The sequence below is a fragment of the Carcharodon carcharias genome, chromosome 17 (genome assembly GCF_017639515.1).
Source record: "Carcharodon carcharias isolate sCarCar2 chromosome 17, sCarCar2.pri, whole genome shotgun sequence".
Lineage (NCBI taxonomy): Eukaryota > Metazoa > Chordata > Chondrichthyes > Lamniformes > Lamnidae > Carcharodon > Carcharodon carcharias.
The window spans coordinates 75,117,597-75,136,168 of record NC_054483.1 but is presented as its reverse complement, the minus strand read 5'-3'; the positions used below and the strand labels follow the sequence as shown (position 1 = coordinate 75,136,168).

The window sequence follows — 18,572 nt, the reverse complement described above, 5'->3', positions numbered from 1 at the left end:
AAGCTGGTTTCAAGGACTGCACCCTTATTACCCTACGACCCAGATCCTTCAGAACCATTCACTGTCAACCAGTCTGAACCAGACTCAAACTAGCTGCAAGTCATCAAGCAGCCAAAGCACTTGACCTGCTATAGTTTCAAAGTTCACCTGACAACCAACCTCTTCAAAAACCTCACAACCTGCCGCAAACCTTCGCTTTAAAAACACTCACTTCAACTGTAAATCATCTAATCCATTCAGGAAACCACAAATCTGCCACGTGGGGAGACTGGCAATTGTAAATCAGACCAAATTAGCAGTAATCCATAAAAGTACGCAATCTTTACCTGTATTCAATATTTGTGCATGCGAGACCGAGCGTGAGAAGTTGTGCCAACTTGAGGCATGCGTGTGGGAATAACTGACCGATGTTTTGAACTCAAACTTGCTGAATTATTTAAATTGGATTACACACTTCTTTCCATAAAAAACACTTCTTTCCATTAAAAAAACCAGACTGATGAGAGACAGTAAGACAGCAAATATATTGTCCGTGACACTACTGAATACATGCTCACTGGCCAAGATGTCATGGCCCATCTCTGCATGTACAGAATAGCAAGATCACAGCAGAGGTTTAGATGAAGGCTGCCCGCCTTCAGGAAAAAATGCAGGAAAACAGTGCAGTCAGCTCACTAACCTAAACCCAAGCTGTAACATAATAACAGCCAAGGATTTCCCATCTAATATCCAACCCAAAATGCAAAGTGGTCCCCTACCATCCCATGTAAATCTGTTTACCTGACAGCATCCCAAACTGTAGCCCATTTGGGTTTTTTAAAAATTCATTTACGGGATGTGGACATTGCTAGCCAGGCCAGCACTTACTGCCCATCCCTAATTGCCCCCGAGAAGATGGTGGTGAGCTGCCTCCTTGAACCGCTGCAGTCCACGTGGTGAGTGAAGGAGTTCCAGATTTTGACCAAGCGATAGTGAGACTTGATCAGCCATCTTAACAAAAGAAATGGGAAAGATGGCGAAACGTTCCCCCTAAAGGCCTCAGGGAGAAAGAAGTGGACAAGCAATTAAACCCACTACAGGTTGCAATGGGACTTGTTCAATGATGCACTTGACTGGCAGCTCCTCTTTCAACTGAGCAAATTTATTTAGATTCATTAGGCCCCAGTAACCTACTTCAGTATCCATCTACTTTTTTCAAATCAGCAGATCTATTTGGATTTTAGGGACAACAGTTTTAGCCAATCCCCACTACTGAAAGCGTGAAGTATGTGGCGTAGTACAAATTGGGAGGAGCCCACAGAAACATCAAATAGAACCAGTGGATGAAAGAATACTGAAAATGGTTCACCTTTGGTCTAGACATTAGCTAACAAACATGTAGGGAGCACGAGGACACCTGCAGTCAACTGAGCCACAAAAATCAAAAATAGACAGCAAAAAGGGTAACTAAAAATCAAACAGGCCACAAGTGATGGTATCAATATTATAACAGTTACAAGTTCAATTACGTGCTTTTGACAGAAGTGTTCAGTTTGGATAAATATTTTTGTAAACAAACTCCTTCCCCCCAATTTCTGGTCATTGTCTATTTGATAAGTCACAGTAGCATACATGTAGATCGGAAACACAAATTGGTTTATAATCACCTGTTGAAATTTGGCACCAGCCTGTCAAATTGTTGACTGGAGGCCTGGCTAATTTCAAAGTCAATTCAGGCACTGTGATAAGGGTGGCTCACTGCATTTTTATTTCATGGTTGATTTTTTTTTGAGGTATGGGTGCAGCTCCGAACAGACAAATGACCCTTCGTACTCATCAATTTATACAACTCAGTATCACTGAGCTTTAAAACAGAATTCAAAACTGACTCACATTCCAAAGGCTTAACTAAGAAAAAGACAAAAGTAGTTAAACTAATGGCCTTTTCACCTTGATGGCCTGCTGTTCACTCCCATCAAATTAGGACCCTGCAGTTGATGGCATTGCAAAATTTAAAGTGATCTGACTCCAGCAAATTAACATGGGGGGGATTCTGCGATCTTAGATCACTACCTTCTCTGGCCCAAGCTGGCTCAATGCATTAGGTTGATTGCATCATAGAGTGAAACAGGATGCAGGCCGAATTACAGCTGATTGAGTAGCAATTTAATGGCCTACAGCACACAGTGAGAGAACATGCTGCAGTACGACAGAGTGGGGATGTTCGCTGCTGATTGCACAATGTTCAGTATCATTCAAGATTCCTCAGATAATGAAGCAATCCATGTCTGGATTCAGCAAGGCCTGGACAACGACTGATAAGTAGCAAGTGACATTCGCGTCACACAAGTGCTGGGCAATGATCATCTCCAACAAGAGAGAATCTAACCATCGCCCCTTGACATCCAATGGCATTACCATTGTTGAATCCCCTATCAGCATCCTGGGGTATACTGCCAAATAAATACTGTGACTACAAGAAGTGAGAAACTGGGAATTCTGCAGCAAGTAAGACCACCTGACTCCACCACCAATGCAGTAGCAGCAGTGTGTACCATCCATAAAATGCATTGCAGCAACTCACCAAGGCTCCTTCAACAGCACCTTCCAAACCTGCCACCTCTACCACCCAGAAGGACAAGGGCAGAAGATGCATTGGAACACCACGATCTGCAAGTTCCCCTCCGAGTCACACGCCATCCTGACTTGAAGTTATATCACCATTCTTTCCCTGTTACTGGATCCAAATCCTGGAATTCGCTCCCTAACAGGGTTTACCAACACCACATGGACTTCAGCGGTTCAGGAAGGCAGCTCACCACCACCTCAAGGGCAATTAGGAATGGGCAATAAATGCAGGCATAGCCAGCAAATTTCACACCATTCAACTAATAAAAAAACAAACCCTACGCACAGAAGAAGAGTCCAAACAAACAACCTGCACTTATATACACCTTCGACACATTAAGATATTCCATGGCACTTCAAGATCATTTTCAAATGAAATAAAACACTGAGCCACAGTGACATAAGACAGATAATCCTATTCAAAGAGGTAGGTTTTAAAGTAGTAACTTTTAGGAGAAAAGGATTCAGAGTATGGAGACAAATAGCCTTCTAAATAATGAGAAACCTGTGCATTGAGATTGTCCTGGCATCACTCTCCAGGTTATAAAAGTCACAAGGGGAAAGAACTCCTCAGAAGGGAGCTGAACCTTGCCTTTCACTACAAATTCAACGCGCCTGCATTTTGGTAATCCCAAATTTAAAACCTGTCCAGGTCAGACTAGACTGAGTAAAAAGACAGTTAATTACAATGAATGAATAATTGCTCTGGGTACCAAATGACAGTAAAACGTGCATCAAGCACCTCGTGCCTCATTAGTTTTGCTGAAGCAGATCTGAATGGAAACACAAAGGTGTTAAGCCTTTTGATTAAGTCTCAGAGATACAAGAACAGGTAGAACAGTAATGAGTCTCTGAAGATTTCCTTCAAAACATATAGAAGGGAACACGAGATGGTTATAAATTGAGCATGCGAACATCTTTTTGCTCTTCACTGTGCCGAGGTGTGTGACTGCAGTTGTGTTTCAGTACCTGCTCTGTGCCGACTCCGCCTTGAAATAATTGCCACCAAAAATCTTGGGTGGACATCATCCACACACTGCTCCTGTGATGGGGTTTCTGGACTGCTCTTCTCATCATCTGAGGATTCATTATAATTGACAACCAGCTCTTCAATCTGCACAAACCCTTGGATTATTGGAACAATCCAGAAGTCTGCATTGGGATCCTGTGAGAGAAGAATATTTCACATTTAATCTGATGAAGGCTGTAGAACTATTTCCAATTACCTGTAAATAATTTAAATCCATCGCCTTTTGGCAGATACAGAATTGGCCGCAGAATTCTCCTCAGCTGCCATCACTACCGCTCCTCGTTGAAAGGTACAGTCCAGAATGCAACTGGACAAATATTACAGCTCTGCAGGGCAAGGTATCTCATCATTATCGAGGTGCTTCAATATGGTGACCCGATTATACTAAGCTCGATGGCAACACGAACCCATCACCCATCTCCAGACAAAGTCAAGAAAAACTGTTCACTCCATATTGGTGCAAGATGCATATAAGAAATAGGTTGTCAAGACATCATGCTACATTCCTGCACAAATCCATTGGGAAATACTATTTTAATGCACTTGAATAATACATGAAGCTGATTAAAATACTCTTTCAGAGTGTAATTACTGGCAAGGGGCTATGAAAATAGACGTGGATGAGGATGCAAGACAGGCACAATAAATTTTGTTGCCTGCTACACGCCCTGCCAGAGCTTCCATTCTACTGGTCAACAGAACGAAATAATAACCGGGCAAAGAATATAATTGGCCAACCAATGCGATATTACCCATTTTACATCCATGTCTGTTTTCTCCCCCATGATGTTGCTGGCACAGTGGTTTCAGTGCTGTGCCACTGATGGAGCGTGAGACTTCATTCACTCATCAAGACCAGTTCTGAAAGCAGTAAGTCTATTCTCCACAAGCCCCAACTCCAATACAGAAGCCCAGAAAAAGCAGAGAAGCAACTTCCAAGTGTTCTACTGTAATTAACAAATGCAGGCTCAGCTTACAACATAAATGTTCCTTCATCTTTGAATCACAAAAATTTACAGCACAGAAGGCGGCCATTTGGCCCATTGTATCTACGTCTGCCAAAAGAGCTATACAACTTAACTACAGGATATGCATTTGTGGTGCCGTAACCAAGTACTTCTTAAAATGCAAAGAAGGTTCTGCCTTAACCACCCACTCTGGCAACAAACTCCAGATCCCCATCACCCTCTGGTGAAAAGATTTCTCAACTCTCCTCTAATCCTGCCAATTAAATCTATGCCCTCTAGTTATTATCCTCTGCTAATGGAAGTGAATCCTTTCAATCCACTGTATCCAGACCCTGCATTCTTTTATACATCTCTATTAAATCTTCCCTCATTGTTCCAATGAGACAACCCCTGCCTATGCAATTTCCCCAGTCCTGGCAATATCCTCATAAGTCTCCTCTGTACCCACTCTGCTGGGATTACATTCTTCCTGTATGCAGTGGCCAAAACTGTACACAGTACTCTAGCTGTGGCCCAAAGAAAGTTCTATACAGTTCTAGCATAACCTCAATGCCCTTATTCTATAGTTCAGCTAATAAAGTATCACTTATGCCTTTCATTATCATTTCTACCTGTCCTGCTACCTTTAGGGAGCACTGAACATATACTCCATGAATTCCCTTCTCTTATTTGTCCTTTCTACATATTACCTCAAACTACCCCGAGTTGGATTCCATTTGACATTCTAATGCCCATCTGACCAGTCCCATTGATATCTTCGTGCACACCCGTGCCCCCCCACCCCCCAAATCAACAGTAAGGGAACAAAGAGCCCTGCAAGAACCCCACTGGAAACAGCCTTCTAAGTCACAAAGACACCCATTAACCATTATCCTTTCCTTCCTGCTATTGAGCCAATTTTGGATCCGACTTGCCCTTCCCCCTTGCATCCCATAGCTTTTTACCTTTCTGACCAGCCTGCCATGCGGGGCTTGGTCAAAAGTCTGGCTAGAAACCATACAGACGACGAAACACGCTACCATCAACACCACCTCAAAATTTCAAATCAATTTAGTCAGCCATGACCTTCTCTTAACAAATCCATCCAGACTATCCTTGATTAATCAGTGTCTGGCTGAATGACTATTAACACTGCCCCACAGAATTCTTTCCAATAATTTGCTATCACTAAGATTAGGTTGACTGGCCCACAATTATTTAGTCTACCCCTTCCTGCCTTTTTAAAAGAACAATTTGACATTAACAGTCCTCCAGCACCAACAAGAGAGGGTTGAAAAATGACGGTCAGGACCTCCACTATTTCTTCCCTTGCTTCTCTTAGCAGCCTGGGATACATTTATCCAGGCCTAGCCATTTATTTGCTTTCAAACCACTTAATATTGCCTCTGTTAGATCCAATATTTCACACTTCTCCTAAACTACAATGCCTGCACCATCCCCCTCTTTTGTTAAGGCAAAAACATTCCAGTGCTGGTTCATAATTCCATTCAGGTGGGAGGCGGGGTGGGGGGGGTGGGGGGGTTGTGGTGGTGGTGGTGGTGGTTATGTGTGTGGGAGAAGAGAAGGGGGGGAAGGGTGCACCTGGGAACATCCAAAATTGATAGCAGCCAGATGGATGAGGTGAGGAACCGATAAAAACAGCAACAGGGAGACGACAATGGACACTACTTGGATAAAAAGTTATGCAACAAACAGCCGCCTGAAAATTGCCTGTAATAATTACCATATAACGTTGACTTGACATTATTCTGCAGTCTCAGACACAAGAACCGTGTTCAAGCCCAGAAAAGGCCTAAACACAGAACAAACTATGACCCATTTCAGTTCAATTGGTTAATATGTTTTGAAACTATGAAAAGGTTTTTCTTGTCACAGCCACAGAAATGATTGTTATGACCTCTAACATTGAATGAAGTGTTATGAAACAATTCAACTAGGTGCCCTATTGAGCTAAAAGAGCAATCCATCATATGCTAAATAATTAAGAGGCAAGCTAAGATAAATACAATTTTCTTTAGATGTCTGCCTACCTGCCCCTAGCACACCTACCCTTCATGTAATGCATCTTGCTGTAGTTTTTTCTTACAACATGAACAGATTGTCAAAATACACAGCCAAGTAGATGTGGATGGTGTGGGAGGAGGAAAATCACAGATTTAGTCGAACAACTAATTCTGAGGTCAGAATATGAAAAATTGGGGTTTTTTTAAACCAAGTTTTTCATACGGCACACAGCACATTTTACATTTATATGCTGTATTGCTATTGTGGGTAGGCAAGAGGAAACTGGAGGCAGAATCATTAACTAGTCATTTTATCTACTGGCCTGTTTACAAAATGCGCTGGCAAAACTTTGGAATCAGGGTCACAAAAGTGTATCCTAAGGTAGGGAAGGGAGAGAAGATTATTCTCCGTAGTGATTGAATTTTAGGTTTCAAATAAGAGGCAAGACAGCTAGAGTCTCTTTCTAAGTTTGTCTGGAAAAAATTGTTTTATTAATGTGATGCATGCAAGTGATTAATCCAGTTTTCAGTAATTTGATATGATCAGAATTAACAGGGTCCCTGCTCATCCTCTCTTGGCTCAAAGAAACATCTGCGTTTGACTGACATCAGTCCAGCTCTAAATTAAACCAGGAGGCATCTCTTTCTCCTCGTTCTTTGCTGTGTCAGCTATGACTCAGTCGGTAGCATTCGTGCCCACTGTTAAGGTGGTTGTGGGTTGAAGACTCACTCCAAGAGACTTGAATGCAAACATCTGAGTTGAAACTTTACTGCAGTACTGAGGGAGTGCTGCACCATCAGCGGTTCCATCTTTCGGATGAGGTGTTAAACTATCTGCTCTCTCAGGTGGACACAAAAGATCCCATAGCACAATTTCAAACAGGAGCTGGGGAGTGATTTCCCAGTGTCCTGGCCAATATTTATTTCTCAATTAGCATCACTATTACAGATTATCTGGTCATTATCGCATGGCCGTTGTGTGAAAATTCGTTGCTGTGTTTCCCACATTACAACAGTGGCTACGCTTCAGAATTGGCTGTAAAGCACTTGGAAGACATCCTCAGGTCATGGAAGGTGCTATAGAATTTTTCTTTCTGGTATTTGCTAAACTTGCTGCATTGTGACTGACAAACTAAAAGTGGTGAAAGATAGGTATTGTGCTGAAAATTTCTGTTGGGAATATTTCTAATGAAAATCTATCTGGTATCACTGAACTAAAGGTTAGAGTGATGCAAGGCTAAAAAATGATAGAGCTATTAAGCTATAATCCATTTTTGAATGTTACTATAGCAACACAGAACTCTGGTTAATAAAGCAGCCCCAAACCTCTTGCAGTGTTGTGACACAATAAGTTCATACGGAACAGTTGCGCAAAATCTTTAATTTAGCCGAAAAGAACATTACTGTTCTGAGAACAGAAGAATACAAACAAATGTATTCTAATCGAATTCTGCCCTAGTGTAAAACAAATCCAAACAAACTACTCTAAGTTAACCAGGTGTCTTTGAGAATCACCTGTAAGAAAATCAAATATTCCCCCAAATCAAACAAATTCAAAAGGAAACGATTCTGAAATGGTTGCGCATTGGGGGATGAAGGAGGAATGAAAACTTACATTTCATTGTCTAATCTCAATCAGATAATATACTTATAAAAAACCTCCACCTACAGGAAAATAAACAAAAATTTGAAACAATGAGCAATGTGTAGTTGTAAAACGTTAAGGGGGAATTTGATCGATGTTTTCAAGATATTAAAGGGGAACAGGTAGGGTAGACAGGGAGAAGCTATTTCTGTTGGTTATAGAGTCTAGAACTAGGAGGCATCGTCTAAAAATTAGAGCCGGGCCTTTCAGGTCTGAAATTAGTAAGCACCTCTACACAAAGGCTGATAGAGTTAGGAACTCTATTGCGCAAAAGGCAACTGAAGCTAGATCAACCATTCATTTTCAATCTGAGATTGACATTTTTGTGAACCACAGGTTTTAAGGGATATAGAGCAATAGCGTGACAGCAGAACAAACCTGAGGAGCTAAATGGCCTACTCTTGTTGCTATGTTCCTAGGCCTGTTCCCAGCCAGACGAAGAATGCAGCAAGATCTGGACAACATCCAGGCTTGGGCTGAGAAGTGGCAAGTAACATCCGTGCCACCTAAGTGGCAGATAATGCCCATCTCCAACATCGCCCTTTGAATTTCAATGGCAATACCACCGCCGAATCCCCCCGACTATCAATTCCCCTGGGGTTACCATTGACCAGAAGCTGGACTAGCCATATAATTACTGTGGCTACAAGAGGTCATCACAGGCTAGGAATCCTGCAGTAAGTAACTCTCCTCCTGACTCCCCAAAGCCTGTCCACCATCAACAAGGTACAAGTCAGGAGCGTGATGGAATATTCTCCACTTGCCTGGATGAGTGCAACTCCAACAACACTCAAGAAGCTTGACACCATCCAGGACAAAGCAGCCCACTTGACTGGCACCCTATCCACAAACACTCATTCCCTTCACCACCGACGCACAGTGGCAGCAGTGTGTACCATCTACAAGACGCATAGCAGGAACTCGCCAAAGCTCCTTAGGTAGCACCTTCCAAACCAACAGCTGCTACCATCTAGAAGGACAAGGGCAGTAGGCACATGAGAACACCACCACCTAGAAACTCCCCACCACGTCGCTGACCACCTGACTTGGAAATGTATCGCCGTTCTTTCACCGTCGCCGGGGCAAAATCCCGGAACCCCCTTCCTTACAGCACTGTGGGTGTACCTACACCACATGGACTGCAGGTGGTTCAAGAAGGCAGCTTACCACCACTTTCTCAAGGGCTACGAGGAACGGGCACTAAATGCTGGCTTAGCCGGCAAATCCCACATCCCTTGAACAAAGTTTTAAAAATCACTTATAGCCATAAATAAATATCAGCACTGCCCTGATCATGACGCATTTCTATAAATCAATAGTACCAACAGATCACTTGGTTATTAAGATTAACCATGTGCAGGCTATGAATCAATATGTACTCCTGGGCCTTCAGTGTCAGGTCCTAGCAACATGCTACTTTATTTCTGTATCCCATTGACACAGATTGAACAACCAGTATTGTTCTTCTATATGGCTTGTCAGTGAAACTCATTCTTCAACCTTGGTTTACCAGAACTTAAATTTGAATGTAGTCACATGAATCACAAGGCTACCCATTAGGTTAATTATCAGACACTAGATGATGTTCTGTTCTGTTCTACTATTCCAATGACAGAATGTCATTAATATTTACCCCGAATTACAGGTAATGCCTAGCTCAGGATTGTTTAAAACCTAACCGTGGAGAATAGTGAAGTGACCTGGGGTTGTGTTGGACATTGAGCACATACACACCATATAAACTAATGTTTTTTTTCCCCCAACATTGCAGTGTAGCTACTTACATTTACTTTGATCAGGTCATCAATCATGTGCTTGTTCCAAAAAAATCGATCATCCACCTATGCAAAAGAGGAGGCACATCATGTAGCAGCATATTACCTCAGTTAAAGTTTAGCAAACCTCATTTCTGATAAAAAAAGATCCTCTCTTTTTCCAGTTTCAATCTGAACTGTAATGTTGCCAGGAGTCTACAATTGAAGTTGGCTGGATCCAAGCTTCCCAACATAGTAATTACTACAAGATATTCCAGTAAATCCAAATGACTGGTACAAATAGAACAATAATCTGAATATAAATAGCACCTTTAACTATAGAAAATACCCAAAGGCACTTCAGAGGTGCCATGAAAATAGATACCAAGTTTGTGAGGTGCAGTCAAAGAGATGGGTTCTTTAATAGATCTTAAAGTAGGACCAGGAAGTGGAAAGGGAGAGGGTTTCAGGAAGGGAATGCCAGAAGTGGGAGCTAGACAGCTGGAGGTATACCCATCTACAATGGCTGAAAAGAGACTACATGAGTGTGGAGCCATCATGAGGAGTTGGCACGGCAGCAAGCGTGAAATCAAAACAAATCAACATTTGGGGCTCTTATTATTGCCAAGTACTTGCCTTTTATCCTCTTTACCCATTTCAGCCTAAGAGAGGGACAACCCAAGTGGCAGACGGGGATTTTTGTGAACACTGTGGAAGAAGTTCTTCTTTTTACATGATCTAACTGAGAGAACTGACAGGAAGACAAGAGTGACAAACAGCCCTGTAGCTTGTTAAATCAGAAGGCATCTACTATCCTGAGTGTTATCCAGTGACTCACGCCTGACTGAATTAAATTAAGAATTTCTAGGAAATGTACAGGAAAGCTGAGAGAACATATACTGCAGTCGCAGATTATGGGCATGTTTGATAATGACCCCCTCCCCCCTCTAACAAATAATGGGGAGGAGTTAATACTGAAGAAAATCTTACCCTTTGCCATATCGATTCACCTTTCTTTTCAGATGCACTCAGTCTCTGCACTGAATTTGTAAGGTCATAGGTCAGGCTAAAATAAAATGAATCCGAGTCCACGAACATCTTTATCAATTCCTCCAACAATCTTCGTTCCAAACGTTCTTTTTCCTTGTGTTCCTTGGCCTGTAACACATGCGAACACAAGCTAGTTGATGTGGAAAAAAAAAGAAAATGAGCAGCTGCCCCATCAAACACGTTCCATGCTATCTTGATGCAAAATTTGCAAACCGATTCCCATCCATACCCTGCTCTGGGTGGGTTTCTGGCTCAATGTTGGGGTAACTTTCTTATGCACAGACTCTGTTTCTCTTTCAGTGCACAAATCCTTGATATGGATCAGTCTTCGTTTTATTATTAATGCACTTCAAATAAAGAAGCAAAAGGGAGTGGGGCCAGTGGCGGGGGTCAGGGGAAGCACAGCATTTTCTCTTAAGATGCAAGATCACTCCAGGTACATGTCATATTTTGAGACAAGAACAAAGAAAAGTACAGCACAGGAACAGGCCCTTTGGCCCTCCAAGCCTGCACCGATCATATTGTCTGTCAAACTAAAACATTTTGCACTTCCAGGCTCCGTATCCCTCTATTCCCATCCTATTTGTCAAGCTGCCTCAAACACCACTATCGTACCTGCTTCCACCACCCACTCTGGCAGCGAATTCCAGACACTCACTACCATCGGTGTAAAAAACTTGCCCCGCACATCTCCTCTAAAGTTTTCTCCTCTCACCTTAAATCTATGTCCCCTAGTAATTGACTTCCACCCTGGGAAAAAGCTTCTGACTATCTATTCTGTCCATGCCACTCATAACTTTGTAAACTTCTATCAAGTCGCCCCTCAATCTCCATCGGTCTAGTGAGAACAATCCGAGTTTCTCCAACCTCTCCTCATAGCTAATAACCTCCAGACCAGGCAGCATTCTGGTAAAGCCCCTCTGCAACCTCTCCAACGCCTCCATATCCTTCTGGTAATGTGGCGACCAGAATTGCACACAATATTCCAAGTCTGGCCTAACCAAGGTTCTATCCAGCTGCAGCATGACTTCCCAGCTTTCATACTCAATACCCCTGCCAATGAAGGCAAACATGCCATATGCCTTCCTGGCTACCTTATCCATCTGCGTTGCCACTTTCAGTGACCTGTGGACCTGTACACCTACATCCCTCTGCCCATCGATGCACTTAAGGGTTCTGCCATTTACCGTATAATTCCTACCTGTATTAGACCTTCCAAAATGCATTACCTCACATTTGTCCAGATTAAACTCAATCTGCCATTTCTCCGCCCAAGTCTCCAACCGATCTATATCCCGTTGTATCCTTTGACAATCCTCTTCACTACCTGCAACTCCTCCAACCTTAGTGCTGTATGCAAACTTACTAATTAGCCCAGTTACATTTTCCTCCAAATCATTTAAGTATACTACAAACAGCAAAGGTCCCAGCACTGATCCCTGTGGAACTCCACTAGTCACAGCTCTCCATTCAAAAAGCACCCTTCCACTGCTACCCTCTGTTTTCTAAGACCAAGCCAATTCTGTATCCATCTTGCCAGCTCACCTCTGATCCCGTATTACTTTACCTTCTGTACCAGTCTGCCATGAGGGACCTTGTCAAAGGCCTTACTGAAATCCATGTATATAACATCCACTGCCCTTCCATCGTCGATCTTCTTTGCCACTTGCTCAAGAAACTCGATCAAGTTAGTGAGACACGACCTCCACTTCAAAAAACCATGCTGCCTCTCACTAATACGACCATTGGCTTCCAAGTGGTAGTAAATCCTGTCACGAAGAATCTTCTCCAATAATTTTTCCCTACCACTGACGTAAGGCTCTCTGGCCTGTAATTTCCTGGATTATCCCTGCTACCCTTAAGAAATGAAACAACATTGGCCATTCTCCAGTCCTCTAAGACCTCACCCGTAGCCAGTGAGGATACAAAGACTTCTGTCAAGGCCCCAGCAATATCCACCCTTGCCTCCCTCAGTCCTCTGGGGTAGATCCCATCTGGCCCGGGGACTTATCCACCTTAATATTCTTCAAGATGGCTAACACCTCTTTTTTGATCTCAACATGATCCAGGTTATCTACACACACTTCCCTAGGCAAATCGATTGCTAAATCCTTCTCCTTGGTGAATACTGATGAGAAGTATTCATTTAGTATCTCTCCCATTTCTTCTGGCTCCACACACAGATTCCCACCTGTCCCTGAGTGGGCCTACCCTTTCCCTGGCTACCCGCTTGCTTTTTACATATGTATAAAAGGCCTTGGGATTTTCATTAATCCTGGTTGCCGATGACTTTTCATGACCTCCTTTAGCCCTCCTGACTCCTTGCTTAAGTTTCTTCCTACTTTCTTTATATTCTCCACGGGCTTCATCTGTTCCCAGCCTTCTAGCCCTTACGAATGCTTCCCTTTTCTTTTTGGTTAATCTCACAATATCCTTCGTTATCCAAGGTTCCTGAAACTTGCCATGCTTATCCTTCATCCTAGCAGGAACATGCCGGTCCTGAATTCTTATCAACTGACTTTTGAAAGCCCCCCCATGTCAGTTGTTGATTTGTCCTCAAACATCCACCTCCAGTCTAGATTCCTCAATTCCTGCCTAATATTGTTATAATTAGCCTTCCCCCAATTACGCACAAGTGTGTATAATGCTCTGGCTTCCAATGTTTTTGAGCCAATAAACATCCAAAAATTATATACTTAAACCCACAAATAGAAAACATGGCTGTAAGTAAAGCTCAAATTACGGTCAGTGACACCTGAAGTCTTCAGGTTCCGACAACCCACTTTTCATGCTCAAAGCTGAAGATTGCTCCCTCGACTTCCCCACAAACCAAAGCAGGAACCTAAACACAATCTCTAATACTATAGTTCAAGGTTGAAAGCACACATTTGTTCTTAAGTTTATTGGAATGATGATCCTTTTGCGATCTCCTGCTCTCTGAACTGTGGAAAAACAAGTGTATTAAAAATTCCAGTTATGCAATAGCAAATTAACTCAAGCAGTTTGGATTATTTTCAATAGAACACTGAATTCACACATCCTCCTCGGGTATGAAGACGACAAGAGACTTGGCACTTCACTAACATTGTTGACAAAAATGAAATGTGAACATCCAGCCATACAGTAAATCTTGTACGTAGAGATGGAACACAGAGCTCAAAAAGGCCATTACACACAAGCTGCAGCACAGCAATACAAAATGAACGAGGGGAACTAATCCAAGCTACATCTCTGCCTGCACATTAAGGGTCCAATCAAACCACCCTATCTGAGATACCCTGTGGGACCAAGATAACCCAATTATTTCACTTCAAGTCTTGCATCCACTCCCATTAAAAAGTGAATCAAATATAAACATCCTTCAGGCTTTGCAAAAGGTGGCACACAGAATTTAGCATATGGGTGACATGCTAGCTTGTACCTCATCTTTCTAAATTAGCAAACTTAAATTGACTGAAATGGCTGGCTCCTTCCCAAAGTTAGATTAATCTGTCAGACTTCTGTCTCCGTTGAATAATTAGCATCCTTTCAGAGCAAAACAAGAGTGGTGGTGAGCAGCACGGTTACAGTGTATCCAATATTAACAAGTTTGCCCCTCAAAATATATTTGTATAACATAACTCTGGCTTTGTATTGCTGCAGATAATTCACATCCACTACTTCACTTTTGAGAATCTTCAGGTGGGAATACCATCCAATTCGAGTAAGGCATTGTTGGTTGCAGGGGAGGGGGCATTGCAGGTCACCACTCACTGATGCTGAGGTCACTGCTGCATACTCTTTTCCACAATGGCACTGTTCTGTGACAATCTGAAGTTCTTCAAATTTCTTTTCTCCACGTGGGGACTTTGGCACCAAGTGCCTCAGTCACGTGCAGACTGTTCAACCTGGCATGAAGTGTCTCTCTTTTGCATGAATACTCACCCCCTAGTTCTGGTTGCCTAGCAGGCCCACCAGCACCATCAAGTTCTCTATGCAGTGTATCTTTTGGTTGGCGATCATCATCCATTCTAATGTGGCTGCCATTGTAGTCAATGTCACTTGAGCATTGCTATGACACACGTGACTTAGAAAGCTGTAGTGCTTTTCTGTTGGAGACACTATGCTGCCAATGGATCCCAAGCATCTTTCTCAAGCAACACATTAAGTAAACTGCATAGCAAGAACCCCGGTATCTGGAATACCCCAGCAGTTATTCCAAAATGCTCTCAAAATAAATATAGGGTCCTTTATCATTTGACATACAATGAAACTCCCATTTGTCAGTGACATCAGCTCCAATCATCTTATTGAAAATGCAAAATTCTTAAAAGGACTAGAGCTTATCCAATGAACACTCATGTTCCGTTTCCATAGGCACATAGAAAACAACAATTCCAAAATGTACATTAGTTTGCTATTAAATTCAGAAAATCAAGAGCAAATGAGCCCTTCCAGGAGGGCTAGATTAGATTAGTTGCTTCTCCAAGACATCTCAGCCAGAATAGCTTCCAGGTAACACCTGGAAATAACCTTTTCCCCCATCACATGAATATATTCAAAAAACAAGTACAAAAATACATGTTTCAGCAGAATATTTTCTGGATTTTGTACGAGGTTGGATCAGACTCCTAAAGCACACAGTTATAAGTTAAAAATCTGAAGTTACTTTATATCTCCTCCCTGCCCTCTAGAAATCTCTGCATCATATCCTGATTAATGGAGCAGGAAGTCAACCAGCTTGTCTCAGTCAATGATGTCCAACAATGGCCAACATTGCAGCTCACGCAGTGTTCTCGAAACTCTGGTCCTCTCAGTATACCTCTCCTCCCCAACCTGCTGATGAGACTTTCCATTACCATGCACCCAGTTCTCAGCAATTTTTCTATGTCCCCCCAAAGCCCTTTGCCTTGCCACATCTCTTACCAGTTTTAAAATCCTCTAACACTTCTCAAACTCCAGTTGTGTCCGATTCAAAACCCACCTTAGAAAAACATTCAAATCTGCTTTACAATGTTGCAAACGCAACACGTGGGCAAACCTAATTGTTGTAGTGATACAATACTCAACTACAACTAGTCCACTGGTTTCTCTATCCTTCCCTGCACTCAACATCTTAGAACACATTGGCTGAAGTTAAAAAGTGTAAAAAATTGCTAACTCAATCACATTTCAACATTGCATAGCGCAACAGATTGAAATGCGTTATCGTGACATCCCACCATGCCCCTGTCCCATCCTACCTCTCATCTCATCTCCTCCAGCCCCACAAACCTCATAACAGCGCTGCTCTAATTCTGGCTTCTTCTGCATCCGGCAGCTTTAAATTGTTCTGCCATTGGTGGCTGTCTCGAGGTCCCCAGGTCACAAGCTCTGGAATTCCGTCCCTCCATCTTTCCTCCTGTTAAGGCACTCCTTAAAACTTAGATAAAAACAAAAAAACTGCGGAGGCTGGAAATCCAAAACAAAAACAGAATTACCTGGAAAAACTCAGCAGGTCTGGCAGCATCAGCTGAGAAGAAAAGAGTTGACGTTTCGAGTCCTCATGACCCTTCGACAGAACTGGGTGAATCCGAAACTCCTTAAAACTTACCTCTTTGACCAAGTTTTTGGTCATTTGGCCTAATATCTCCCTATGAGGCTCAGTGTCATACTTTGTTTTATAATGCTCTTGCCAAGTGCCTTGGGATGTTTTATGTTAAAAGGTACTATATAAATATAAAACAAAAACAGAATTACCTGGAAAAACTCAGCAGGTCTGGCAGCATCGGCGGAGAAGAAAAGAGTTGACGTTTCGAGTCCTCATGACCCTTCGACAGAACAGTTCTGTCGAAGGGTCATGAGGACTCGAAACGTCAACTCTTTTCTTCTCCGCCGATGCTGCCAGACCTGCTGAGTTTTTCTAGGTAATTCTGTTTTTGTTTTGGATTTCCTGCATCCGCAGTTTTTTGTTTTTTGTTTTTTTAACTATATAAATATAGGTTGTTGCGGTATCGGTCACAGAATTAGATTTATAACATTTCAAGCATACGTCCCTGACAAGCCTTGCATTAGAACTTGGATAAAGCTGTATCCAAAGAGCAGTTTATTTAGTGGCTAGTTAAGCATTGGAATACTCACTTCCCTACCAGACTATCAGAAGTCCATTGCTTAAGTTTTGTTTCTCCAGAGGCCACTGCTGCTTACATAAATAGCAAAAGTTTTTTTTTGCAACACCCATCAAAATGAGAAACTAATGCTGAGAACACCTTCATACACAATGTCAGCAACAACAGTGAGATGTAATATAAAGCTCCTTCTACTCTGCCTCTGTAATGGGTCTTGAACTCAACATCATAAGATGATCCTGACTGTGGAAATGAAAATGTCTCACTGACACATCAGCTGTTCTTATTGCTGTAGTTAAGTTTACGTCAAATTATGCCACTTTTGCGCTGTGAACTCCCTCACTATTAACCAGTTTTGCACTTCCCAAAACTCATTTCACTTATAACTAAATTGGTGAAGTGGACAGATCGGTGGCAGATGAAGTTCAAAGCAGAGAAGTGTGAGCTGATTCATTTTGGTAGGAAGAACATGGAGAGACAACATAAAATAAGGGGTACAACTCTAAAGGGTGTGCAGCAGCGGAGGGACCTGTGTGTATATGTACATAAGTCATTAAAGGAGGCAGGACAAGTCGAGAGAGCTGTTTCTAAAGCACACAGTATTCTAGGTTTATTTAATAGAGGCATAGCGTACAAGTGCAAGGGGGTTATGATGAACTTATATAAGACACTGATTAAACCTTAGCTGGAGCAGTGTACAGTTATGGGTGCCACACTTTGGGAAGGATGTGATCGCTTTGGAGAGGGTGCAGAAGAGGTGAGAATGGTTCCAGGGATGGACACTTCAGCTATGAGGAAAGATTGGAGAAGTTGGGGCTGTTTTCCTTGAAGAGGAGACTTGATAGAAGTTTTCAAAATCATGAGGGACCTGGACAGAGTCGATAGGGAGAAACTGTTCCCGCTCTTAAGTGGATCAACAACCTGAGGGCACAGTTTTAAAGTGTTTTGCAAAAGCAGCAAATACAAGGTGAGAAAAACTTTCACACAGCGAGTAGTTAGGGTTTGAAATGCACTGCCTGGAGGTGTGTTGGAGGCAAGTTCAATTGAGGCATTCAAGGGGGCACTGGATGATTATCTAAATAGAAACAATATGCAGGGTTATAGGGAAAAGGCAGGAGGTTGGCACTAAGTTAAAATGCTCAGAGCTGTGCAGACACGATGGGCTGAATGGCCTCCTTCTACACTAACAATTCTGTAATGCTTTCCTGAACAACGTTCACCCCTTCTCTTCTCTGCAGAGACTAACTTCTTGCCCAGTTCTTGATACTTCAAACCATCTGTTTCTTCAATTCACAGTGAGCCTTCCTAGTAAAGCGTAGGCAGGCTTTTTAAGCTAAAGGCATTATAATAGAATCCCACTCTGTCTTCACCAGGTACCCACTTCCTCTACCAGGAGTTTCCAGTTGAATTTTGATCAACTCAGTTGGAG

The 18,572-nt window shown here is 42.4% G+C and overlaps 1 protein-coding gene across 5 annotated transcripts in view; it reads right to left on the bottom strand.

The window, feature by feature from the left end:
- inpp5f (inositol polyphosphate-5-phosphatase F) overlaps window positions 1–18,572 on the bottom strand; it is a 222,273-nt gene that overhangs the window by 53,294 nt on the left and 150,407 nt on the right. For all 5 annotated transcript variants that reach the window (XM_041209889.1, XM_041209890.1, XM_041209892.1 and 2 more), the window contains 3 exons: window positions 10,998–11,165; window positions 10,038–10,094; window positions 3,577–3,772 (listed from right to left, as the gene is read on the bottom strand). In XM_041209889.1, coding sequence (XP_041065823.1) covers window positions 3,577–3,772; window positions 10,038–10,094; window positions 10,998–11,165 — 421 coding nt within the window. The remainder of the gene's footprint in view (window positions 1–3,576; window positions 3,773–10,037; window positions 10,095–10,997; window positions 11,166–18,572) is intronic.